We start from the raw sequence: 20,938 nt of genomic DNA, 5'->3' as shown, positions 1-20,938 counted from the left end.
ACTGGTACTGTCTCCTGTGCCCCCCCTAGTGTCACTCACTGGTACTGTCTCCTGTGCCCCCCCCCTAATGTCACTCACTGGTACTGTCTCCTGTGCCCCCCCTAGTGTCACTCACTGGTACTGTCTCCTGTGCCCCCTAGTGTCACTCACTGGTACTGTCTCCTGTGCCCCCTAGTGTCACTCACTGGTACTGTCTCCTGTGCCCCCCTAGTGTCACTCACTGGTACTGTCTCCTGTGCCCCCCCTAGTGTCACTCACTGGTACTGTCTCCTGTGCCCCCCCCTAATGTCACTCACTGGTACTGTCTCCTGTGCCCCCCCTAGTGTCACTCACTGGTACTGTCTCCTGTGCCCCCTAGTGTCACTCACTGGTACTGTCTCCTGTGCCCCCCTAGTGTCACTCACTGGTACTGTCTCCTGTGCCCCCCCTAGTGTCACTCACTGGTACTGTCTCCTGTGCCCCCCCTAGTGTCACTCACTGGTACTGTCTCCTGTGCCCCCCTAGTGTCACTCACTGGTACTGTCTCCTGTGCCCCCCCTAGTGTCACTCACTGGTACTGTCTCCTGTGCCCCCCCCTAGTGTCACTCACTGGTACTGTCTCCTGTGCCCCCCCTAGTGTCACTCACTGGTACTGTCTCCTGTGCCCCCCCTAGTGTCACTCACTGGTACTGTCTCCTGTGCCCCCCCTAGTGTCACTCACTGGTACTGTCTCCTGTGCCCCCCCTAGTGTCACTCACTGGTACTGTCTCCTGTGCCCCCCCCTAATGTCACTCACTGGTACTGTCTCCTGTGCCCCCCCTAGTGTCACTCACTGGTACTGTCTCCTGTGCCCCCCCCTAGTGTCACTCACTGGTACTGTCTCCTGTGCCCCCCCTAGTGTCACTCACTGGTACTGTCTCCTGTGCCCCCCCTAGTGTCACTCACTGGTACTGTCTCCTGTGCCCCCCCTAGTGTCACTCACTGGTACTGTCTCCTGTGCCCCCCCCTAGTGTCACTCACTGGTACTGTCTCCTGTGCCCCCCCCCTAGTGTCACTCACTGGTACTGTCTCCTGTGCCCCCCCCTAATGTCACTCACTGGTACTGTCTCCTGTGCCCCCCCCCCTAGTGCCACTCACTGGTACTGTCTCCTGTGCCCCCCCCCTAGTGTCACTCACTGGTAACTGTCTCCTGTGCCCCCCCTAGTGTCACTCACTGGTACTGTCTCCTGTGCCCCCCCTAGTGTCACTCACTGGTACTGTCTCCTGTGCCCCCCCCCCTAGTGTCACTCACTGGTAACTGTCTCCTGTGCCCCCCCTAGTGTCACTCACTGGTAACTGTCTCCTGTGCCCCCCCTAGTGTCACTCACTGGTACTGTCTCCTGTGCCCCCCCTAGTGTCACTCACTGGTACTGTCTCCTGTGCCCCCCCTAGTGTCACTCACTGGTACTGTCTCCTGTGCCCCCCCTAGTGTCACTCACTGGTACTGTCTCCTGTGCCCCCCCTAGTGTCACTCACTGGTACTGTCTCCTGTGCCCCCCCCCCCCCCAGTGTCACTCACTGGTACTGTCTCCTGTGCCCCCCTAGTGTCACTCACTGGTACTGTCTCCTGTGCCCTCCTAGTGTCACTCACTGGTACTGTCTCCTGTGCCCCCCCTAGTGTCACTCACTGGTACTGTCTCCTGTGCCCCCCCTAGTGTCACTCACTGGTACTGTCTCCTGTGCCCCCCCTAGTGTCACTCACTGGTACTGCCTCTTGTGCCCCCCCTAGTGTCACTCACTGGTACTGTCTCCTGTGCCCCCCCTAGTGTCACTCACTGGTACTGTCTCCTGTGCCCCCCCTAGTGTCACTCACTGGTACTGTCTCCTGTGCCCCCGCTAGTGTCACTCACTGGTACTGTCTCCTGTGCCCCCCCTAGTGTCACTCACTGGTACTGCCTCTTGTGCCCCCCCTAGTGTCACTCACTGGTACTGTCTCCTGTGCCCCCCCTAGTGTCACTCACTGGTACTGTCTCCTGTGCTCCCCCTAGTGTCACTCACTGGTACTGTCTCCTGTGCCCCCCCTAGTGTCACTCACTGGTACTGTCTCCTGTGCCCCCCCCCCTAGTGTCACTCACTGGTACTGTCTCCTGTGCCCCCCCCCCTAGTGTCACTCACTGGTACTGTCTCCTGTGCCCCCCCTAGTGTCACTCACTGGTACTGTCTCCTGTGCCCCCCCTAGTGTCACTCACTGGTACTGTCTCCTGTGCCCCCCCTAGTGTCACTCACTGGTACTGTCTCCTGTGCCCCCCTAGTGTCACTCACTGGTACTGTCTCCTGTGCCCCCCTAGTGTCACTCACTGGTACTGTCTCCTGTGCCCCCCCTAGTGTCTCCCCCTGGATTCTCTGCGCTAATGATGTTCCTTCTCTCCCAAGGTTTATGGGGGTCTGTGTGCAGCAGGGGCAGCTCCACGCTCTCACAGAGGTAAGTGGGCATGACTGGCAGTGTCGGGGGGGGCACTGTATGTACGGATATTGTTTATATCACACTGACCTGATACTTCCTACAGAGAGTTAATGATTTGGGGCAGTATAAACAGTAGATACCCCATGAATGTGACCCCAGGAATCAGCTTTGTGTGTAATGGGGGGGGGGGGGTCTCTGGTTCCCTATAACAGTGAGTTGGGCACAGGCTGTTCAATTAGAGTGTCAGCTTAATGTTCCGGGACAATAGCAGGAAATAGACCCCACATCACAATATGTTATTGGCCCTTTTTATAGAACATGAAGGGCCAATCAGAGCCCAGAGAGGGAATGGGAGGTATTTGATTGGTTCATCTCAGTCGGTGTCTTTGCCTTTCAGTACATTAATGGGGGGAACCTGGAGCAGCTCCTACAGAGCCCCGAGCCGCTGGGCTGGGGGGAGAGGGTGAAGCTGAGTCTGGATATTGCCCGCGGCCTCCGCTACCTCCACTCCAAGGGCGTCTTCCACCGAGACCTCACCTCCAAGGTACAGAGACGTATCCCGTACCCGCTGCCCTGTGCCACCCACTGCCCTAATGTGCCCCCCCTCTGCCCATACATCCCTGTGCCACCCACTGCCCTAATGTGCCCCCCTCTGCCCATACATCCCTGTGCCACTCACTGCCCTAATGTACCCGTGCCCCTCTCTGCCCATACATCCCTGTGCCACTCACTGCCCTAATGTGCCCCCCTCTGCCCATACATCCCTGTGCCACCCACTGCCCTAATGTGCCCCCCCTCTGCCCATACATCCCTGTGCCTCTCACTGCCCTAATGTGCCCCCCTCTGCCCATACATCCCTGTGCCACCCACTGCCCTAATGTGCCCCCCCTCTGCCCATACATCCCTGTGCCTCTCACTGCCCTAATGTGCCCCCCTCTGCCCATACATCCCTGTGCCTCTCACTGCCCTAATGTGCCCCCCTCTGCCCATACATCCCTGTGCCACCCACTGCCCTAATGTGCCCCCCCTCTGCCCATACATCCCTGTGCCACCCACTGCCCTAATGTGCCCCCCCTCTGCCCATACATCCCTGTGCCACTCACTGCCCTAATGTGCCCCCCCTCTGCCCATACATCCCTGTGCCACCCACTGCCCTAATGTGCCCCCCTCTGCCCATACATCCCTGTGCCACCCACTGCCCTAATGTGCCCGTGCCCCCCCTCTGCCCATACATCCCTGTGCCACTCACTGCTCTAATTTACCCGTGCCCCTCTCTGCCCATACATCCCTGTGCCACCCACTGCCCTAATGTGCCCCCCTCTGCCCATACATCCCTGTGCCGCTCACTGCCCTAATGTGCCCCCCTCTGCCCATACATCCCTGTGCCACTCACTACTCTAATTTACCCGTGCCCCTCTCTGCCCATACATCCCTGTGCCACCCACTGCCCTAATGTACCCGTGCCCCCTCTCTGCCCATACATCCCTGTGCCACCCACTGCCCTAATGTACCCGTGCCCCCTCTCTGCCCATACATCCCTGTGCCACCCACTGCCCTAATGTACCCGTGCCCCCCCTCTGCCCATACATCCCTGTGCCACTCACTGCCCTAATGTACCCGTGCCCCCTCTCTGCCCATACATCCCTGTGCCACTCACTGCCCTAATGTACCCGTGCCCCCCTCTGCCCATACATCCCTGTGCCACTCACTGCCCTAATGTACCCGTGCCCCCCCTCTGCCCATACATCCCTGTGCCACTCACTGCCCTAATGTACCCGTGCCCCCCCTCTGCCCATACATCCCTGTGCCACTCACTGCCCTAATGTACCCGTGCCCTCCCTCTGCCCATACATCCCTGTGCCTCTCACTGCCCTAATGTACCCGTGCCCTCCCTCTGCCCATACATCCCTGTGCCACTCACTGCCCTAATGTACCCGTGCCCTCCCTCTGCCCATACATCCCTGTGCCTCTCACTGCCCTAATGTACCCATGCCCTCCCTCTGCCCATACATCCCTGTGCCTCTCACTGCCCTAATGTACCCGTGCCCTCCCTCTGCCCATACATCCCTGTGCCACTCACTGCCCTAATGCACCCGTGCCCCCTCTCTGCCCATACATCCCTGTGCCACTCACTGCCCCTAATGTACCCGTGCCCTCCCTCTACCCATACATCCCTGTGCCACTCACTGCCCTAATGTACCCGTGCCCCCCCTCTGCCCATACATCCCTGTGCCACCCACTGCCCTAATGTACCTGTGCCCCCCCCTCTGCCCATACATCCCTGTGCCACTCACTGCCCTAATGCACCCGTGCCCCCTCTCTGCCCATACATCCCTGTGCCACCCACTGCCCTAATGTACCCGTGCCCCCCCTCTGCCCATACATCCCTGTGCCACCCACTGCCCTAATGTACCCGTGCCCCCCCTCTGCCCATACATCCCTGTGCCACTCACTGCCCTAATGTACCTGTGCCCCCTCTCTGCCCATACATCCCTGTGCCACTCACTGCCCTAATGCACCCGTGCCCTCCCTCTGCCCATACATCCCTGTGCCACCCACTGCCCTAATGTACCCGTGCCCCCCCTCTGCCCATACATCCCTGTGCCACTCACTGCCCTAATGTACCCGTGCCCCCTCTCTGCCCATACATCCCTGTGCCACCCACTGCCCTAATGTACCCGTGCCCCCTCTCTGCCCATACATCCCTGTGCCACTCACTGCCCTAATGTACCCGTGCCCCCTCTCTGCCCATACATCCCTGTGCCACTCACTGCCCTAATGTACCCGTGCCCTCCCTCTGCCCATACATCCCTGTGCCACTCACTGCCCTAATGTACCCGTGCCCCCTCTCTGTCCATACATCCCTGTGCCACTCACTGCCCTAATGTACCCGTGCCCCCTCTCTGCCCATACATCCCTGTGCCACTCACTGCCCTAATGTACCCGTGCCCCCTCTCTGCCCATACATCCCTGTGCCATTCACTGCCCTAATGTACCCGTGCCCCCCCTCTGCCCATACATCCCTGTGCCACTCACTGCCCTAATGTACCCGTGCCCCCTCTCTGCCCATAGAACTGCCTGGTGCGCTGTGAGGAGAGCGGATACACGGTTGTTGTCGGAGATTTCGGTTTGGCAGAGAAGATTCCGGATCACAGGTGAAGTCTCGTGCCCTTATTTCCCAATTGGACCCTATAGATGCCCATTATATGCCCCTTCCTGCACTGGGACCTTAGTGACGGGTGTGTGAGCCCAGGCAGGTACCGGTGCTGGTTCCGGTGGCAGTTATGGCGGCACAAACTGACCCCCTCATTATCAGCTTGTTATCTAAGGGCGGGGGGGGACAGAGCAGCGATCACTCCCCGTAACTCCCCGCAGCCTGCGTGCCATAGTAACCCAGTGTTAGGGGCGGGTACAGGTCAGTGCCAGGAGTAACAGCCAATAGGATCCTGTGGTGCAAGGGAACTGCAAATAAATTCCCCCTATGGCAGCTCCCATGGTTCTACCCCTGCCCTTAGTGTCCCCCACGTACCCCCCATTGTATTCTCTGTGCCCCCCACTCACCTTTCTCTGCTTCTCTCTCCTTCCAGCCAAACTGAGCCCCTGTCAGTGGTCGGTTCCCCTTATTGGATGGCGCCGGAGGTTCTTCGTGGGGAGGTGTACAACGAAAAGGTGGCTGTGCCCATATACCCCCAATGTGTGCCTGGTGTATATACCCCCCATACTGTGCCCTGTGTGCCTGGTGTATATACCCCCCCATACTGTGCCCTGTGTGCCTGGTGTATATACCCCCCCCCCATACTGTTGCCCTGTGTGCCTGGTGTATATACCCCCCATACTGTGCCCTGTGTGCCTGGTGTATATACCCCCCATTACTGTGCCCTGGTGTGCCTGGTGTATATACCCCCCATACTGTGCCCTGTGTGCCTGGTGTATATACCCCCCATACTGTGCCCTGTGTGCCTGGTGTATATACCCCCCCATACTGTGCCCTGTGTGCCTGGTGTATATACCCCCCATACTGTGCCCTGTGTGCCTGGTGTATATACCCCCCATACTGTGCCCTGTGTGCCTGGTGTATATACCCCCATACTGTGCCCTGTGTGCCTAGTGTATATACCCCCCATACTGTGCCCTGTGTGCCTGGTGTATATACCCCCCATACTGTGCCCTGTGTGCCTGGTGTATATACCCCCCATACTGTGCCCTGTGTGCCTGGTGTATATACCCCCCCATACTGTGCCCTGTGTGCCTGGTGTATATACCCCCCATACTGTGCCCTGTGTGCCTAGTGTATATACCCCCCATACTGTGCCCTGTGTGCCTGGTGTATATACCCCCATACTGTGCCCTGTGTGCCTGGTGTATATACCCCCCAAGGTGCCCTGTGTGCCTGGTGTATATACCCCCCATACTGTGCCCTGTGTGCCTGGTGTATATACCCCCCATACTGTGCCCTGTGTGCCTGGTGTATATACCCCCCATACTGTGCCCTGTGTGCCTGGTGTATATACCCCCCCATACTGTGCCCTGTGTGCCTGGTGTATATACCCCCCATACTGTGCCCTGTGTGCCTGGTGTATATACCCCCCATATTGTGCCCTGTGTGCCTGGTGTATATACCCCCCATACTGTGCCCTGTGTGCCTGGTGTATATACCCCCCATACTGTGCCCTGTGTGCCTGGTGTATATACCCCCCAAGGTGCCCTGTGTGCCTGGTGTATATACCCCCCATACTGTGCCCTGTTTGCCTGGTGTATATACCCCCCCATACTGTGCCCTGTGTGCCTGGTGTATATACCCCCCATACTGTGCCCTGTGTGCCTGGTGTATATACCCCCCATACTGTGCCCTGTGTGCCTGGTGTATATACCCCCCCCATACTGTGCCCTGTGTGCCTGGTGTATATTATATACCCCCAATGTGCCCTGTGTGCCTGGTGTATATTATATACCCCCAATGTGCCCTGTGTGCCTGGTGTATATACCCCCCATACTGTGCCCTGTGTGCCTGGTGTATATACCCCCCCATACTGTGCCCTGTGTGCCTGGTGTATATACCCCCAATGTGCCCTGTGTGCCTGGTGTATATACCCCCAATGTGCCCTGTGTGCCTGGTGTATATACCCCCCATACTGTGCCCTGTGTGCCTGTGTATATACCCCCCATACTGTGCCCTGTGTGCCTGGTGTATATACCCCCCATACTGTGCCCTGTGTGCCTGGTGTATATACCCCCCCATACTGTGCCCTGTGTGCCTGGTGTATATACCCCCCCATACTGTGCCCTGTGTGCCTGGTGTTTATACCCCCCATACTGTGCCCTGTGTGCCTGGTGTATACCCCCCATACTGTGCCCTGTGTGCCTGGTGTATACCCCCCAATCTGCCCTGTGTGCCTGGTGTATATTATATACCCCCAATGTGCCCTGTGTGCCTGGTGTATATACCCCCCCATACTGTGCCCTGTGTGCCTGGTGTATATACCCCCCCCATACTGTGCCCTGTGTGCCTGGTGTATATACCCCCCCCATACTGTGCCCTGTGTGCCTGGTGTATATACCCCCCCATACTGTGCCCTGTGTGCCTGGTGTATATACCCCCCCATACTGTGCCCTGTGTGCCTGGTGTATATACCCCCCCCATACTGTGCCCTGTGTGCCTGGTGTATATACCCCCCCATACTGTGCCCTGTGTGCCTGGTGTATATACCCCCAATGTGCCCTGTGTGCCTGGTGTATATACCCCCCCATACTGTGCCCTGTGTGCCTGGTGTATATACCCCCCCATACTGTGCCCTGTGTGCCTGGTGTATATACCCTCCCATACTGTGCCCTGTGTGCCTGGTGTATATACCCCCCCATACTGTGCCCTGTGTGCCTGGTGTATATACCCCCAATGTGCCCTGTGTGCCTGGTGTATATACCCCCCATACTGTGCCCTGTGTGCCTGGTGTATATACCCCCCATACTGTGCCCTGTGTGCCTGGTGTATATACCCCCCATACTGTGCCCTGTGTGCCTGGTGTATATACCCCCCATACTGTGCCCTGTGTGCCTGGTGTATATACCCCCCCCCATACTGTGCCCTGTGTGCCTGGTGTATATACCCCCCCATACTGTGCCCTGTGTGCCTGGTGTATATACCCCCCCATACTGTGCCCTGTGTGCCTGGTGTATATACCCCCCCATACTGTGCCCTGTGTGCCTGGTGTATATACCCCCCCATACTGTGCCCTGTGTGCCTGGTGTATATACCCCCCCATACTGTGCCCTGTGTGCCTGGTGTATATACCCCCCCATACTGTGCCCTGTGTGCCTGGTGTATATACCCCCCATACTGTGCCCTGTGTGCCTAGTGTATATACCCCCCATACTGTGCCCTGTGTGCCTGGTGTATATACCCCCCATACTGTGCCCTGTGTGCCTAGTGTATATACCCCCCATACTGTGCCCTGTGTGCCTAGTGTATATACCCCCCATACTGTGCCCTGTGTGCCTGGTGTATATACCCCCCATACTGTGCCCTGTGTGCCTGGTGTATATACCCCCCATACTGTGCCCTGTGTGCCTGGTGTATATACCCCCCCATACTGTGCCCTGTGTGCCTGGTGTATATACCCCCCATACTGTGCCCTGTATGCCTGGTGTATATACCCCCATACTGTGCCCTGTGTGCCTGGTGTATATACCCCCCCCATACTGTGCCCTGTGTGCCTGGTGTATATACCCCCAATGTGCCCTGTGTGCCTGGTGTATATACCCCCAATGTGCCCTGTGTGCCTGGTGTATATACCCCCAATGTGCCCTGTGTGCCTGGTGTATATACCCCCCCCATACTGTGCCCTGTGTGCCTGGTGTATATACCCCCCCCCCATACTGTGCCCTGTGTGCCTGGTGTATATACCCCCCCCATACTGTGCCCTGTGTGCCTGGTGTATATACCCCCCCCCCCCCCCCCATACTGTGCCCTGTGTGCCTGGTGTATATACCCCCCCCCATACTGTGCCCTGTGTGCCTGGTGTATATACCCCCCCATACTGTGCCCTGTGTGCCTGGTGTATATACCCCCCCCCCCATACTGTGCCCTGTGTGCCTGGTGTATATACCCCCTATACTGTGCCCTGTGTGCCTGGTGTATATACCCCCCCCATACTGTGCCCTGTGTGCCTAGTGTATATACCCCCCCATACTGTGTGCCTGGTGTATATACCCCCCCCCCCCATACTGTGCCCTGTGTGCCTAGTGTATATACCCCCCATACTGTGTGCCTGGTGTATATACCCCCCATACTGTGCCCTGTGTGCCTGGTGTATATACCCCCCCCCATACTGTGCCCTGTGTGCCTAGTGTATATACCCCCCCATACTGTGCCCTGTGTGCCTGGTGTATATACCCCCCCCATACTGTGCCCTGTGTGCCTGGTGTATATACCCCCCCATACTGTGCCCTGTGTGCCTGGTGTATATACCCCCCATACTGTGCCCTGTGTGCCTGGTGTATATACCCCCCATACTGTGTGCCTGGTGTATATACCCCCCCCCCCCATACTGTGCCCTGTGTGCCTGGTGTATATACCCCCCCATACTGTGCCCTGTGTGCCTAGTGTATATACCCCCCCATACTGTGTGCCTGGTGTATATACCCCCCCCCATACTGTGCCCTGTGTGCCTGGTGTATATACCCCCCCCCATACTGTGCCCTGTGTGCCTGGTGTATATACCCCCCCATACTGTGTGCCTGGTGTATATACCCCCCCCCATACTGTGTGCCTGGTGTATATACCCCCCCCCATACTGTGCCCTGTGTGCCTGGTGTATATACCCCCCCCCCATACTGTGCCCTGTGTGCCTGGTGTATATACCCCCCCCCATACTGTGCCCTGTGTGCCTGGTGTATATACCCCCCCCCATACTGTGCCCTGTGTGCCTAGTGTATATACCCCCCCATACTGTGCCCTGTGTGCCTAGTGTATATACCCCCCCCATACTGTGCCCTGTGTGCCTAGTGTATATACCCCCCCCCATACTGTGCCCTGTGTGCCTGGTGTATATACCCCCCCCATACTGTGCCCTGTGTGCCTGCTGTATATACCCCCCCCCATACTGTGCCCTGTGTGCCTGGTGTATATACCCCCCCCCCCATACTGTGCCCTGTGTGCCTGGTGTATATACCCCCAATGTGCCCTGTGTGCCTGGTGTATATACCCCCCCCATACTGTGCCCTGTGTGCCTGGTGTATATACCCCCAATGTGCCCTGTGTGCCTGGTGTATATACCCCCCCCCCCATACTGTGCCCTGTGTGCCTGGTGTATATACCCCCAATGTGCCCTGTGTGCCTGGTGTATATACCCCCCATACTGTGCCCTGTGTGCCTAGTGTATATACCCCCCATACTGTGCCCTGTGTGCCTGGTGTATATACCCCCCATACTGTGCCCTGTGTGCCTGGTGTATATACCCCCCCATACTGTGCCCTGTGTGCCTGGTGTATATACCCCCCATACTGTGCCCTGTGTGCCTGGTGTATATACCCCCCATACTGTGCCCTGTGTGCCTGGTGTATATACCCCCCCATACTGTGCCCTGTGTGCCTGGTGTATATACCCCCCATACTGTGCCCTGTGTGCCTGGTGTATATACCCCCCCATACTGTGCCCTGTGTGCCTGGTGTATATACCCCCCATACTGTGCCCTGTGTGCCTGGTGTATATACCCCCCCCATACTGTGCCCTGTGTGTCTGGTGTATATACCCCCCATACTGTGCCCTGTGTGCCTGGTGTATATACCCCCCCATACTGTGCCCTGTGTGCCTGGTGTATATACCCCCATACTGTGCCCTGTGTGCCTGGTGTATATACCCCCCCCATACTGTGCCCTGTGTGCCTGGTGTATATACCCCCCCCATACTGTGCCCTGTGTGTCTGGTGTATATACCCCCCATACTGTGCCCTGTGTGCCTGGTGTATATACCCCCCCATACTGTGCCCTGTGTGCCTAGTGTATATACCCCCATACTGTGCCCTGTGTGCCTGGTGTATATACCCCCCATACTGTGCCCTGTGTGCCTGGTGTATATACCCCCCCATACTGTGCCCTGTGTGCCTGGTGTATATACCCCCCCATACTGTGCCCTGTGTGCCTGGTGTATATACCCCCCCCATACTGTGCCCTGTGTGCCTGGTGTATATACCCCCCATACTGTGCCCTGTGTGCCTGGTGTATATACCCCCCATACTGTGCCCTGTGTGCCTGGTGTATATACCCCCCCATACTGTGCCCTGTGTGCCTGGTGTATATACCCCCCCATACTGTGCCCTGTGTGCCTGGTGTATATACCCCCCCCATACTGTGCCCTGTGTGCCTGGTGTATATACCCCCCATACTGTGCCCTGTGTGCTGGTGTATATACCCCCCATACTGTGCCCTGTGTGCCTGGTGTATATACCCCCCATACTGTGCCCTGTGTGCCTAGTGTATATACCCCCCCATACTGTGCCCTGTGTGCCTGGTGTATATACCCGCCATACTGTGCCCTGTGTGCCTGGTGTATATACCCCCCATACTGTGCCCTGTGTGCCTGGTGTATATACCCCCCCATACTGTGCCCTGTGTGCCTGGTGTATATACCCCCCCATACTGTGCCCTGTGTGCCTGGTGTATATACCCCCCATACTGTGTGCCTGGTGTATATACCCCCCCCATACTGTGCCCTGTGTGCCTGGTGTATATACCCCCCATACTGTGCCCTGTGTGCCTGGTGTATATACCCCCCCATACTGTGCCCTGTGTGCCTGGTGTATATACCCCCCCCATACTGTGCCTGTGCCTGGTGTATATACCCCCCATACTGTGCCCTGTGTGCCTGGTGTATATACCCCCCCATACTGTGCCCTGTGTGCCTAGTGTATATACCCCCCATACTGTGCCCTGTGTGCCTGGTGTATATACCCCCCCATACTGTGCCCTGTGTGCCTAGTGTATATACCCCCCATACTGTGCCCTGTGTGCCTGGTGTATATACCCCCCATACTGTGCCCTGTGTGCCTGGTGTATATACCCCCCCATACTGTGCCCTGTGTGCCTGGTGTATATACCCCCCATACTGTGCCCTGTGTGCCTGGTGTATATACCCCCCCATACTGTGCCCTGTGTGCCTGGTGTATATACCCCCCATACTGTGCCCTGTGTGCCTGGTGTATATACCCCCCCATACTGTGCCCTGTGTGCCTAGTGTATATACCCTCCCATACTGTGCCCTGTGTGCCTGGTGTATATACCCCCCCATACTGTGCCCTGTGTGCCTGGTGTATATACCCCCCATACTGTGCCCTGTGTGCCTGGTGTATATACCCTCCCATACTGTGCCCTGTGTGCCTAGTGTATATACCCCCCCATACTGTGCCCTGTGTGCCTAGTGTATATACCCCCCCCATACTGTGCCCTGTGTGCCTAGTGTATATACCCCCCATACTGTGCCCTGTGTGCCTAGTGTATATACCCCCCCATACTGTGCCCTGTGTGCCTAGTGTATATACCCCCCATACTGTGCCCTGTGTGCCTAGTGTATATACCCCCCATACTGTGCCCTGTGTGCCTAGTGTATATACCCCCCATACTGTGCCCTGTGTGCCTAGTGTATATACCCCCCCATACTGTGCCCTGTGTGCCTAGTGTATATACCCCCCATACTGTGCCCTGTGTGCCTGGTGTATATACCCCCCCATACTGTGCCCTGTGTGCCTAGTGTATATACCCCCCCATACTGTGCCCTGTGTGCCTGGTGTATATACCCCCCCCATACTGTGCCCTGTGTGCCTGGTGTATATACCCCCCATACTGTGCCCTGTGTGCCTGGTGTATATACCCCCCATACTGTGCCCTGTGTGCCTGGTGTATATACCCCCCATACTGTGCCCTGTGTGCCTGGTGTATATACCCCCCATACTGTGCCCTGTGTGCCTGGTGTATATACCCCCATACTGTGCCCTGTGTGCCTGGTGTATATACCCCCCATACTGTGCCCTGTGTGCCTAGTGTATATACCCCCCCATACTGTGCCCTGTGTGCCTAGTGTATATACCCCCCATACTGTGCCCTGTGTGCCTGGTGTATATACCCCCCATACTGTGCCCTGTGTGCCTGGTGTATATACCCCCCATACTGTGCCCTGTGTGCCTAGTGTATATACCCCCCATACTGTGCCCTGTGTGCCTGGTGTATATACCCCTCCATACTGTGCCCTGTGTGCCTGGTGTATATACCCCCCCATACTGTGCCCTGTGTGCCTAGTGTATATACCCCCCATACTGTGCCCTGTGTGCCTAGTGTATATACCCCCCATACTGTGCCCTGTGTGCCTAGTGTATATACCCCCATACTGTGCCCTGTGTGCCTAGTGTATATACCCCCCATACTGTGCCCTGTGTGCCTAGTGTATATACCCCCCATACTGTGCCCTGTGTGCCTGGTGTATATACCCCCCCATACTGTGCCCTGTGTGCCTAGTGTATATACCCCCCCATACTGTGCCCTGTGTGCCTGGTGTATATACCCCCCCCATACTGTGCCCTGTGTGCCTGGTGTATATACCCCCCATACTGTGCCCTGTGTGCCTGGTGTATATACCCCCCATACTGTGCCCTGTGTGCCTGGTGTATATACCCCCCATACTGTGCCCTGTGTGCCTGGTGTATATACCCCCCATACTGTGCCCTGTGTGCCTGGTGTATATACCCCCCATACTGTGCCCTGTGTGCCTGGTGTATATACCCCCCCATACTGTGCCCTGTGTGCCTAGTGTATATACCCCCCATACTGTGCCCTGTGTGCCTGGTGTATATACCCCCCATACTGTGCCCTGTGTGCCTGGTGTATATACCCCCCATACTGTGCCCTGTGTGCCTAGTGTATATACCCCCCCATTACTGTGCCCTGTGTGCCTGGTGTATATACCCCCCATACTGTGCCCTGTGTGCCTGGTGTATATACCCCCCCCATACTGTGCCCTGTGTGCCTGGTGTATATACCCCTCCATACTGTGCCCTGTGTGCCTGGTGTATATACCCTCCCATACTGTGCCCTGTGTGCCTGGTGTATATACCCCCCATACTGTGCCCTGTGTGCCTGGTGTATATACCCCCCCATACTGTGCCCTGTGTGCCTGGTGTATATACCCCCCCATACTGTGCCCTGTGTGCCTGGTGTATATACCCCCCATACTGTGCCCTGTGGCCTGGTGTATATACCCCCCCATACTGTGCCCTGTGTGCCTGGTGTATATACCCCCCATACTGTGCCCTGTGTGCCTGGTGTATATACCCCCCCATACTGTGCCCTGTGTGCCTGGTGTATATACCCCCCCATACTGTGCCCTGTGTGCCTGGTGTATATACCCCCCATACTGTGCCCTGTGTGCCTGGTGTATATACCCCCCCCATACTGTGCCCTGTGTGCCTGGTGTATATACCCCCATACTGTGCCCTGTGTGCCTAGTGTATATACCCCCCCATACTGTGCCCTGTGTGCCTAGTATATATACCCTCCCATACTGTGCCCTGTGTGCCTGGTGTATATACCCTCCCATACTGTGCCCTGTGTGCCTAGTGTATATACCCCCCCATACTGTGCCCTGTGTGCCTAGTATATATACCCTCCCATACTGTGCCCTGTGTGCCTGGTGTATATACCCCCCATACTGTGCCCTGTGTGTCTGGTGTATATACCCCCCATACTGTGCCCTGTGTGCCTGGTGTATATACCCCCCATACTGTGCCCTGTGTGCCTGGTGTATATACCCCCATACTGTGCCCTGTGTGCCTGGTGTATATACCCCCCCATACTGTGCCCTGTGTGCCTGGTGTATATACCCCCATACTGTGCCCTGTGTGCCTGGTGTATATACCCCCCCATACTGTGCCCTGTGTGCCTGGTGTATATACCCCCATACTGTGCCCTGTGTGCCTGGTGTATATACCCCCATACTGTGCCCTGTGTGCCTGGTGTATATACCCCCCCCATACTGTGCCCTGTGTGCCTGGTGTATATACCCCCATACTGTGCCCTGTGTGCCTGGTGTATATACCCCCCCATACTGTGCCCTGTGTGCCTGGTGTATATACCCCCCCATACTGTGCCCTGTGTGCCTGGTGTATATACCCCCCATACTGTGCCCTGTGTGCCTGGTGTATATACCCCCCCATACTGTGCCCTGTGTGCCTGGTGTATATACCCCCCCATACTGTGCCCTGTGTGCCTGGTGTATATACCCCCCATACTGTGCCCTGTGTGCCTGGTGTATATACCCCCCCCATACTGTGCCCTGTGTGCCTGGTGTATATACCCCCCCATACTGTGTGCCTGGTGTATATACCCTCCCATACTGTGCCCTGTGTGCCTAGTGTATATACCCTCCCATACTGTGCCCTGTGTGCCTGGTGTATATACCCTCCCATACTGTGCCCTGTGTGCCTGGTGTATATACCCTCCCATACTGTGCCCTGTGTGCCTAGTGTATATACCCTCCCATACTGTGCCCTGTGTGCCTGGTGTATATACCCCCCCATACTGTGCCCTGTGTGCCTAGTGTATATACCCCCCCATACTGTGCCCTGTGTGCCTAGTATATATACCCTCCCATACTGTGCCCTGTGTGCCTGGTGTATATACCCTCCCATACTGTGCCCTGTGTGCCTAGTGTATATACCCCCCCATACTGTGCCCTGTGTGCCTAGTATATATACCCTCCCATACTGTGCCCTGTGTGCCTGGTGTATATACCCCCATACTGTGCCCTGTGTGCCTGGTGTATATACCCCCATACTGTGCCCTGTGTGCCTGGTGTATATACCCCCCCCATACTGTGCCCTGTGTGCCTGGTGTATATACCCCCCATACTGTGCCCTGTGTGCCTAGTGTATATACCCCCCCATACTGTGCCCTGTGTGCCTGGTGTATATACCCCCCCCCATACTGTGCCCTGTGTGCCTGGTGTATATACCCCCCCCCATACTGTGCCCTGTGTGCCTGGTGTATATACCCCCCCCCATACTGTGTGCCTGGTGTATATACAGTGGAGGAAATAATTATTTGACCCCTCACTGATTTTGTAAGTTTGTCCAATGACAAAGAAATGAAAAGTCTCAGAACAGTATCATTTCAATGGTAGGTGTAACAGTGGCAGATAGCACATCAAAAGGAAAATGGAAAAAATAACTTTAAATAAAAGATAGCAACTGATTTGCATTTCATTGAGTGAAATAAGTTTTTGAACCCCTACCAACCATTAAGAGTTCTGGCTCCCACAGAGTGGTTAGACACTTCTACTCAATTAGTCAACCTCATTAAGGCACCTGTCTTAACTAGTCACCTGTATAAAAGACACCTGTCCACAGAATCAATCAATCAAGCAGACTCCAAACTCTCCAACATGGGAAAGACCAAAGAGCTGCCCAAGGATGTCAGAGACAAAATTGTAGACCTGCACAAGGCTGGAATGGGCTACAAAACCATTAGCAAGAAGCTGAGAGAGAAGGTGACAACTGTTGGTGCGATTGTTGGAAAATGGAAGGAGCACAAAATGACCATCAATCGACCTCGCTCTGGGGCTCCACGCAAGATCTCACCTCGTGGGGTGTCAATGATTCAGAGAAAGGTGAAAAAGCATCCTAGAACTACACGGGAGGAGTTAGTTACTGACCTCAAATTAGCAGGGACCACAGTCACCAAGAAAACCATTGGAAACACATTACACCGCAATGGATTAAAATCCTGCAGGGCTCGCAAGGTCCCCCTGCTCAAGAAGGCACATGTGCAGGCCTGAAGTTTGCCAATGAACACCTGAATGATTCTGTGAGTGACTGGGAGAAGGTGCTGTGGTCTGATGAGACCAAAATAGAGCTCTTTGGCATTAACTCAACTCGCTGTGTTTGGAGGAAGAAAAATGCTGCCTATGACCCCCAAAACACCGTCCCCACCGTCAAGCATGGGGGTGGAAACATTTTGCTTTGGGGGTGTTTTTCTGCTAAGGGCACAGGACAACTTATTCGCATTAACGGGAAAATGGACGGAGCCATGTATCGTGAAATCCTGAACGACAACCTCCTTCCCTCTGCCAGGAAACTGAAAATGGGTCGTGGATGGGTGTTCCAGCACGACAATGACCCAAAACATACAGCAAAGGCAACAAAGGAGTGGCTCAAGAAGAAGCACATTAAGGTCATGGAGTGGCCTAGTCAGTCTCCGGACCTTAATCCAATAGAAAACCTATGGAGGGAGCTCAAGCTCAGAGTTGCACAGAGACAGAAACCTTAGGGATTTAGAGATGATCTGCAAAGAGGAGTGGGACCAACATTCCTACTAAAATGTGCGCAAACTTGCTCATCAATTACAAGAAACGTTTGGCCTCTGTGCTTGCAAACAAGGGCTTTTCCACTAAGTATTAAGTCTTTTTTTGTTAGAGGGTTCAAAAACTTATTTCACTCAATGAAATGCAAATCAGTTGCTATCTTTTATTTAAAGTTATTTTTTCCATTTTCCTTTTGATGTGCTATCTGCCACTGTTACACCTACCATTGAAATGATACTGTTCTGAGACTTTTCATTTCTTTGTCATTGGACAAACTTACAAAATCAGTGAGGGGTCAAATCATTATTTCCTCCACTGTATATACCCCCCCATACTGTGCCCTGTGTGCCTGGTGTATATACCCCCCCATACTGTGCCCTGTGTGCCTGGTGTATATACCCCCCCATACTGTGCCCTGTGTGCCTGGTGTATATACCCCCCCATACTGTGCCCTGTGTGCCTGGTGTATATACCCCCCATACTGTGCCTTGTGTGCCTGGTGTATATACCCCCCCATACTGTGCCCTGTGTGCCTGGTGTATATACCCCCCATACTGTGCCCTGTGTGCCTGGTGTATATACCCCCCCATACTGTGCCCTGTGTGCCTGGTGTATATACCCCCCATACTGTGCCTTGTGTGCCTGGTGTATATACCCCCCCATACTGTGCCCTGTGTGCCTGGTGTATATACCCCCCCATACTGTGCCCTGTGTGCCTGGTGTATATACCCCCCCATACTGTGCCCTGTGTGCCTGGTGTATATACCCCCCATACTGTGCCTTGTGTGCCTGGTGTATATACCCCCCATACTGTGCCTTGTGTGCCGGGTGTATATACCCCCCCATACTGTGCCCTGTGTGCCTGGTGTATATACCCCCCATACTGTGCCCTGTGTGCCTGGTGTATATACCCCCCATACTGTGCCCTGTGTGCCTGGTGTATATACCCCCCATACTGTGCCCTGTGTGCCTGGTGTACATACCCCCCCATATTGTGTAACTATATATAGTTGTGTGTCCCACTGTGTGACATTGGGAGTCTGACCCCCCTTTCGCCCCCCCCCCCCAGGCAGACGTCTTTGCATTTGGGATCATTCTGTGTGAGCTGATCGCGCGGATTCCAGCCGACCCGGATTATCTGCCCCGCACTGAGGTAAGTGGGGCCCTTCCCTTCAGTTGTCTCTGGGTGGGGGGCCCCCCTGAGGGACAAGGTTACTGTACCTTAGGGCCGAGACCCCCCCCCCCCCCTGCATGGCACCTTCATATCTCACTGCTCAGCTTCTGATTGGGTATAATCTGTACCCCTGTCCCTTACGGGAATATTCTAAGAATGGAGATTTTTAGGGAAATAAATCCTTGTCCCCCCCCCCCCCCCCCCGGGCACTGAGTGCTGCTTGTATGAGGCACATATACATATATACAGTGGTGTGAAAAACTATTTGCCCCCTTCCTGATTTCTTATTCTTTTGCATGTTTGTCACACTTAAATGTTTCTGCTCATCAAAAACCATTAACTATTAGTCAAAGATAACATAATTGAACACAAAATGCAGTTTTTAAATGAAGGTTTACGTTATTAAGGGAGAAAAAAACTCCAAATCTACATGGCCCTGTGTGAAAAAGTGATTGCCCCCCTTGTTAAAAAATAACTTAACTGTGGTTTATCAATTTCAATTTTCAATTTCTGTAGTCCCCCCCAGGCCTGATTACTGCCACACCTGTTTCAATCAAGAAATCACTTAAATAGGAGCTACCTGACACAGAGAAGTAGCCCAAAAGCACCTCAAAAGCTACACATCATGCCAAGATCCAAAGAAATTCAGGAACAAATGAGAACAAAAGTAATTGAGATCTATCAGTCTGGTAAAGGTTATAAAGCCATTTCTAAAGCTTTGGGACTCCAGCGAACCACAGTGAGAGCCATTATCCACAAATGGCAAAAACATGGAACAGTGGTGAACCTTCCCAGGAGTGGCCGGCCGACCAAAATGACCCCAAGAGCGCAGAGACAACTCATCCGAGAGGCCACAAAAGACCCCAGGACAACATCTAAAGAACTGCAGGCCTCACTTGCCTCAATTAAGGTCAGTGTTCCCGACTCCACCATAAGAAAGAGACTGGGCAAAAACGGCCTGCATGGCAGATTTCCAAGGTGCAAACCACTTTTAAGCAAAAAGAACATTATGGCTAGTCTCAATTTTGCTAAAAAACATCTCAATGATTGCCAAGACTTTTGGGAAAATACCTTGTGGACCGACGAGACAAAAGTTGAACTTTTTGGAAGGTGCGTGTCCCGTTACATCTGGCGTAAAAGTAACACAGCATTTCAGAAAAAGAACATCATACCAACAGTAAAATATGGTGGTGGTAGTGTGATGGTCTGGGGTTGTTTTGCTGCTTCAGGACCTGGAAGGCTTGCTGTGATAGATGGAACCATGAATTCTACTGTCTACCAAAAAATCCTGAAGGAGAATGTCCGGCCATCTGTTCGGCAACTCAAGCTGAAGCGATCTTGGGTGCTGCAGCAGGACAATGACCCAAATCACACCAGCAAATCCACCTCTGAATGGCTGAAGAAAAACAAAATGAAGACTTTGGAGTGGCCTAGTCAGAGTCCTGACCTGAATCCTATTGAGATGTTGTGGCATGACCTTAAAAAGGCGGTTCATGCTAGAAAACCCTCAAATAAAGCTGAATTACAACAATTCTGCAAAGATGAGTGGGCCAAAATTCCTCCAGAGCGCTGTAAAAGACTCGTTGCAAGTTATCGCAAACGCTTGATTGCAGTTATTGCTGCTAAGGGTGGCCCAACCAGTTATTAGGTTCAGGGGGCAATTACTTTTTCACACAGGGCCATGTAGGTTTGGATTTTTTTTCTCCCTAAATAATAAAAACCCTCATTTAAAAACTGCATTTTGTGTTTACTTGTGTTATCTTTGACTAATAGTTACATGTGTTTGATGATCAGAAACATTTTGTGTGACAAACATGCAAAAGAATAAGAAATCAGGAAGGGGGCAAATAGTTTTTCACACCACTGTATACACACACGTATGTGCTATTGTGGTACTCAGGGTACACGTGACATTAATATGTTTTGCTCTTCTGAATCTCCCTATGTTTAACCCCTTCTCACCCATTGGCTACTGTCGTGTTCTATGTTCTTTATTTCCCCC

The 20,938-nt window shown here is 54.5% G+C and overlaps 1 protein-coding gene across 1 annotated transcript in view; it reads left to right on the top strand.

Annotated features, from left to right (window-relative positions):
- The window catches only part of LOC101730247 (dual specificity testis-specific protein kinase 1), a 52,899-nt gene that overhangs the window by 26,708 nt on the left and 5,253 nt on the right, over positions 1-20,938 (top strand). Inside the window, exons 3-7 of the mRNA XM_031894995.1 lie at positions 2,392-2,440; positions 2,820-2,966; positions 5,495-5,577; positions 6,010-6,091; positions 18,832-18,915. Coding sequence (XP_031750855.1) covers positions 2,392-2,440; positions 2,820-2,966; positions 5,495-5,577; positions 6,010-6,091; positions 18,832-18,915 — 445 coding nt within the window. The remainder of the gene's footprint in view (positions 1-2,391; positions 2,441-2,819; positions 2,967-5,494; positions 5,578-6,009; positions 6,092-18,831; positions 18,916-20,938) is intronic.

Source organism: Xenopus tropicalis, chromosome 1 (genome assembly GCF_000004195.4).
Source record: "Xenopus tropicalis strain Nigerian chromosome 1, UCB_Xtro_10.0, whole genome shotgun sequence".
NCBI lineage: Eukaryota > Metazoa > Chordata > Amphibia > Anura > Pipidae > Xenopus > Xenopus tropicalis.
The sequence above is the reverse complement of the archived record's forward strand: the minus strand, read 5'-3'. Positions and strand labels throughout refer to the sequence as shown.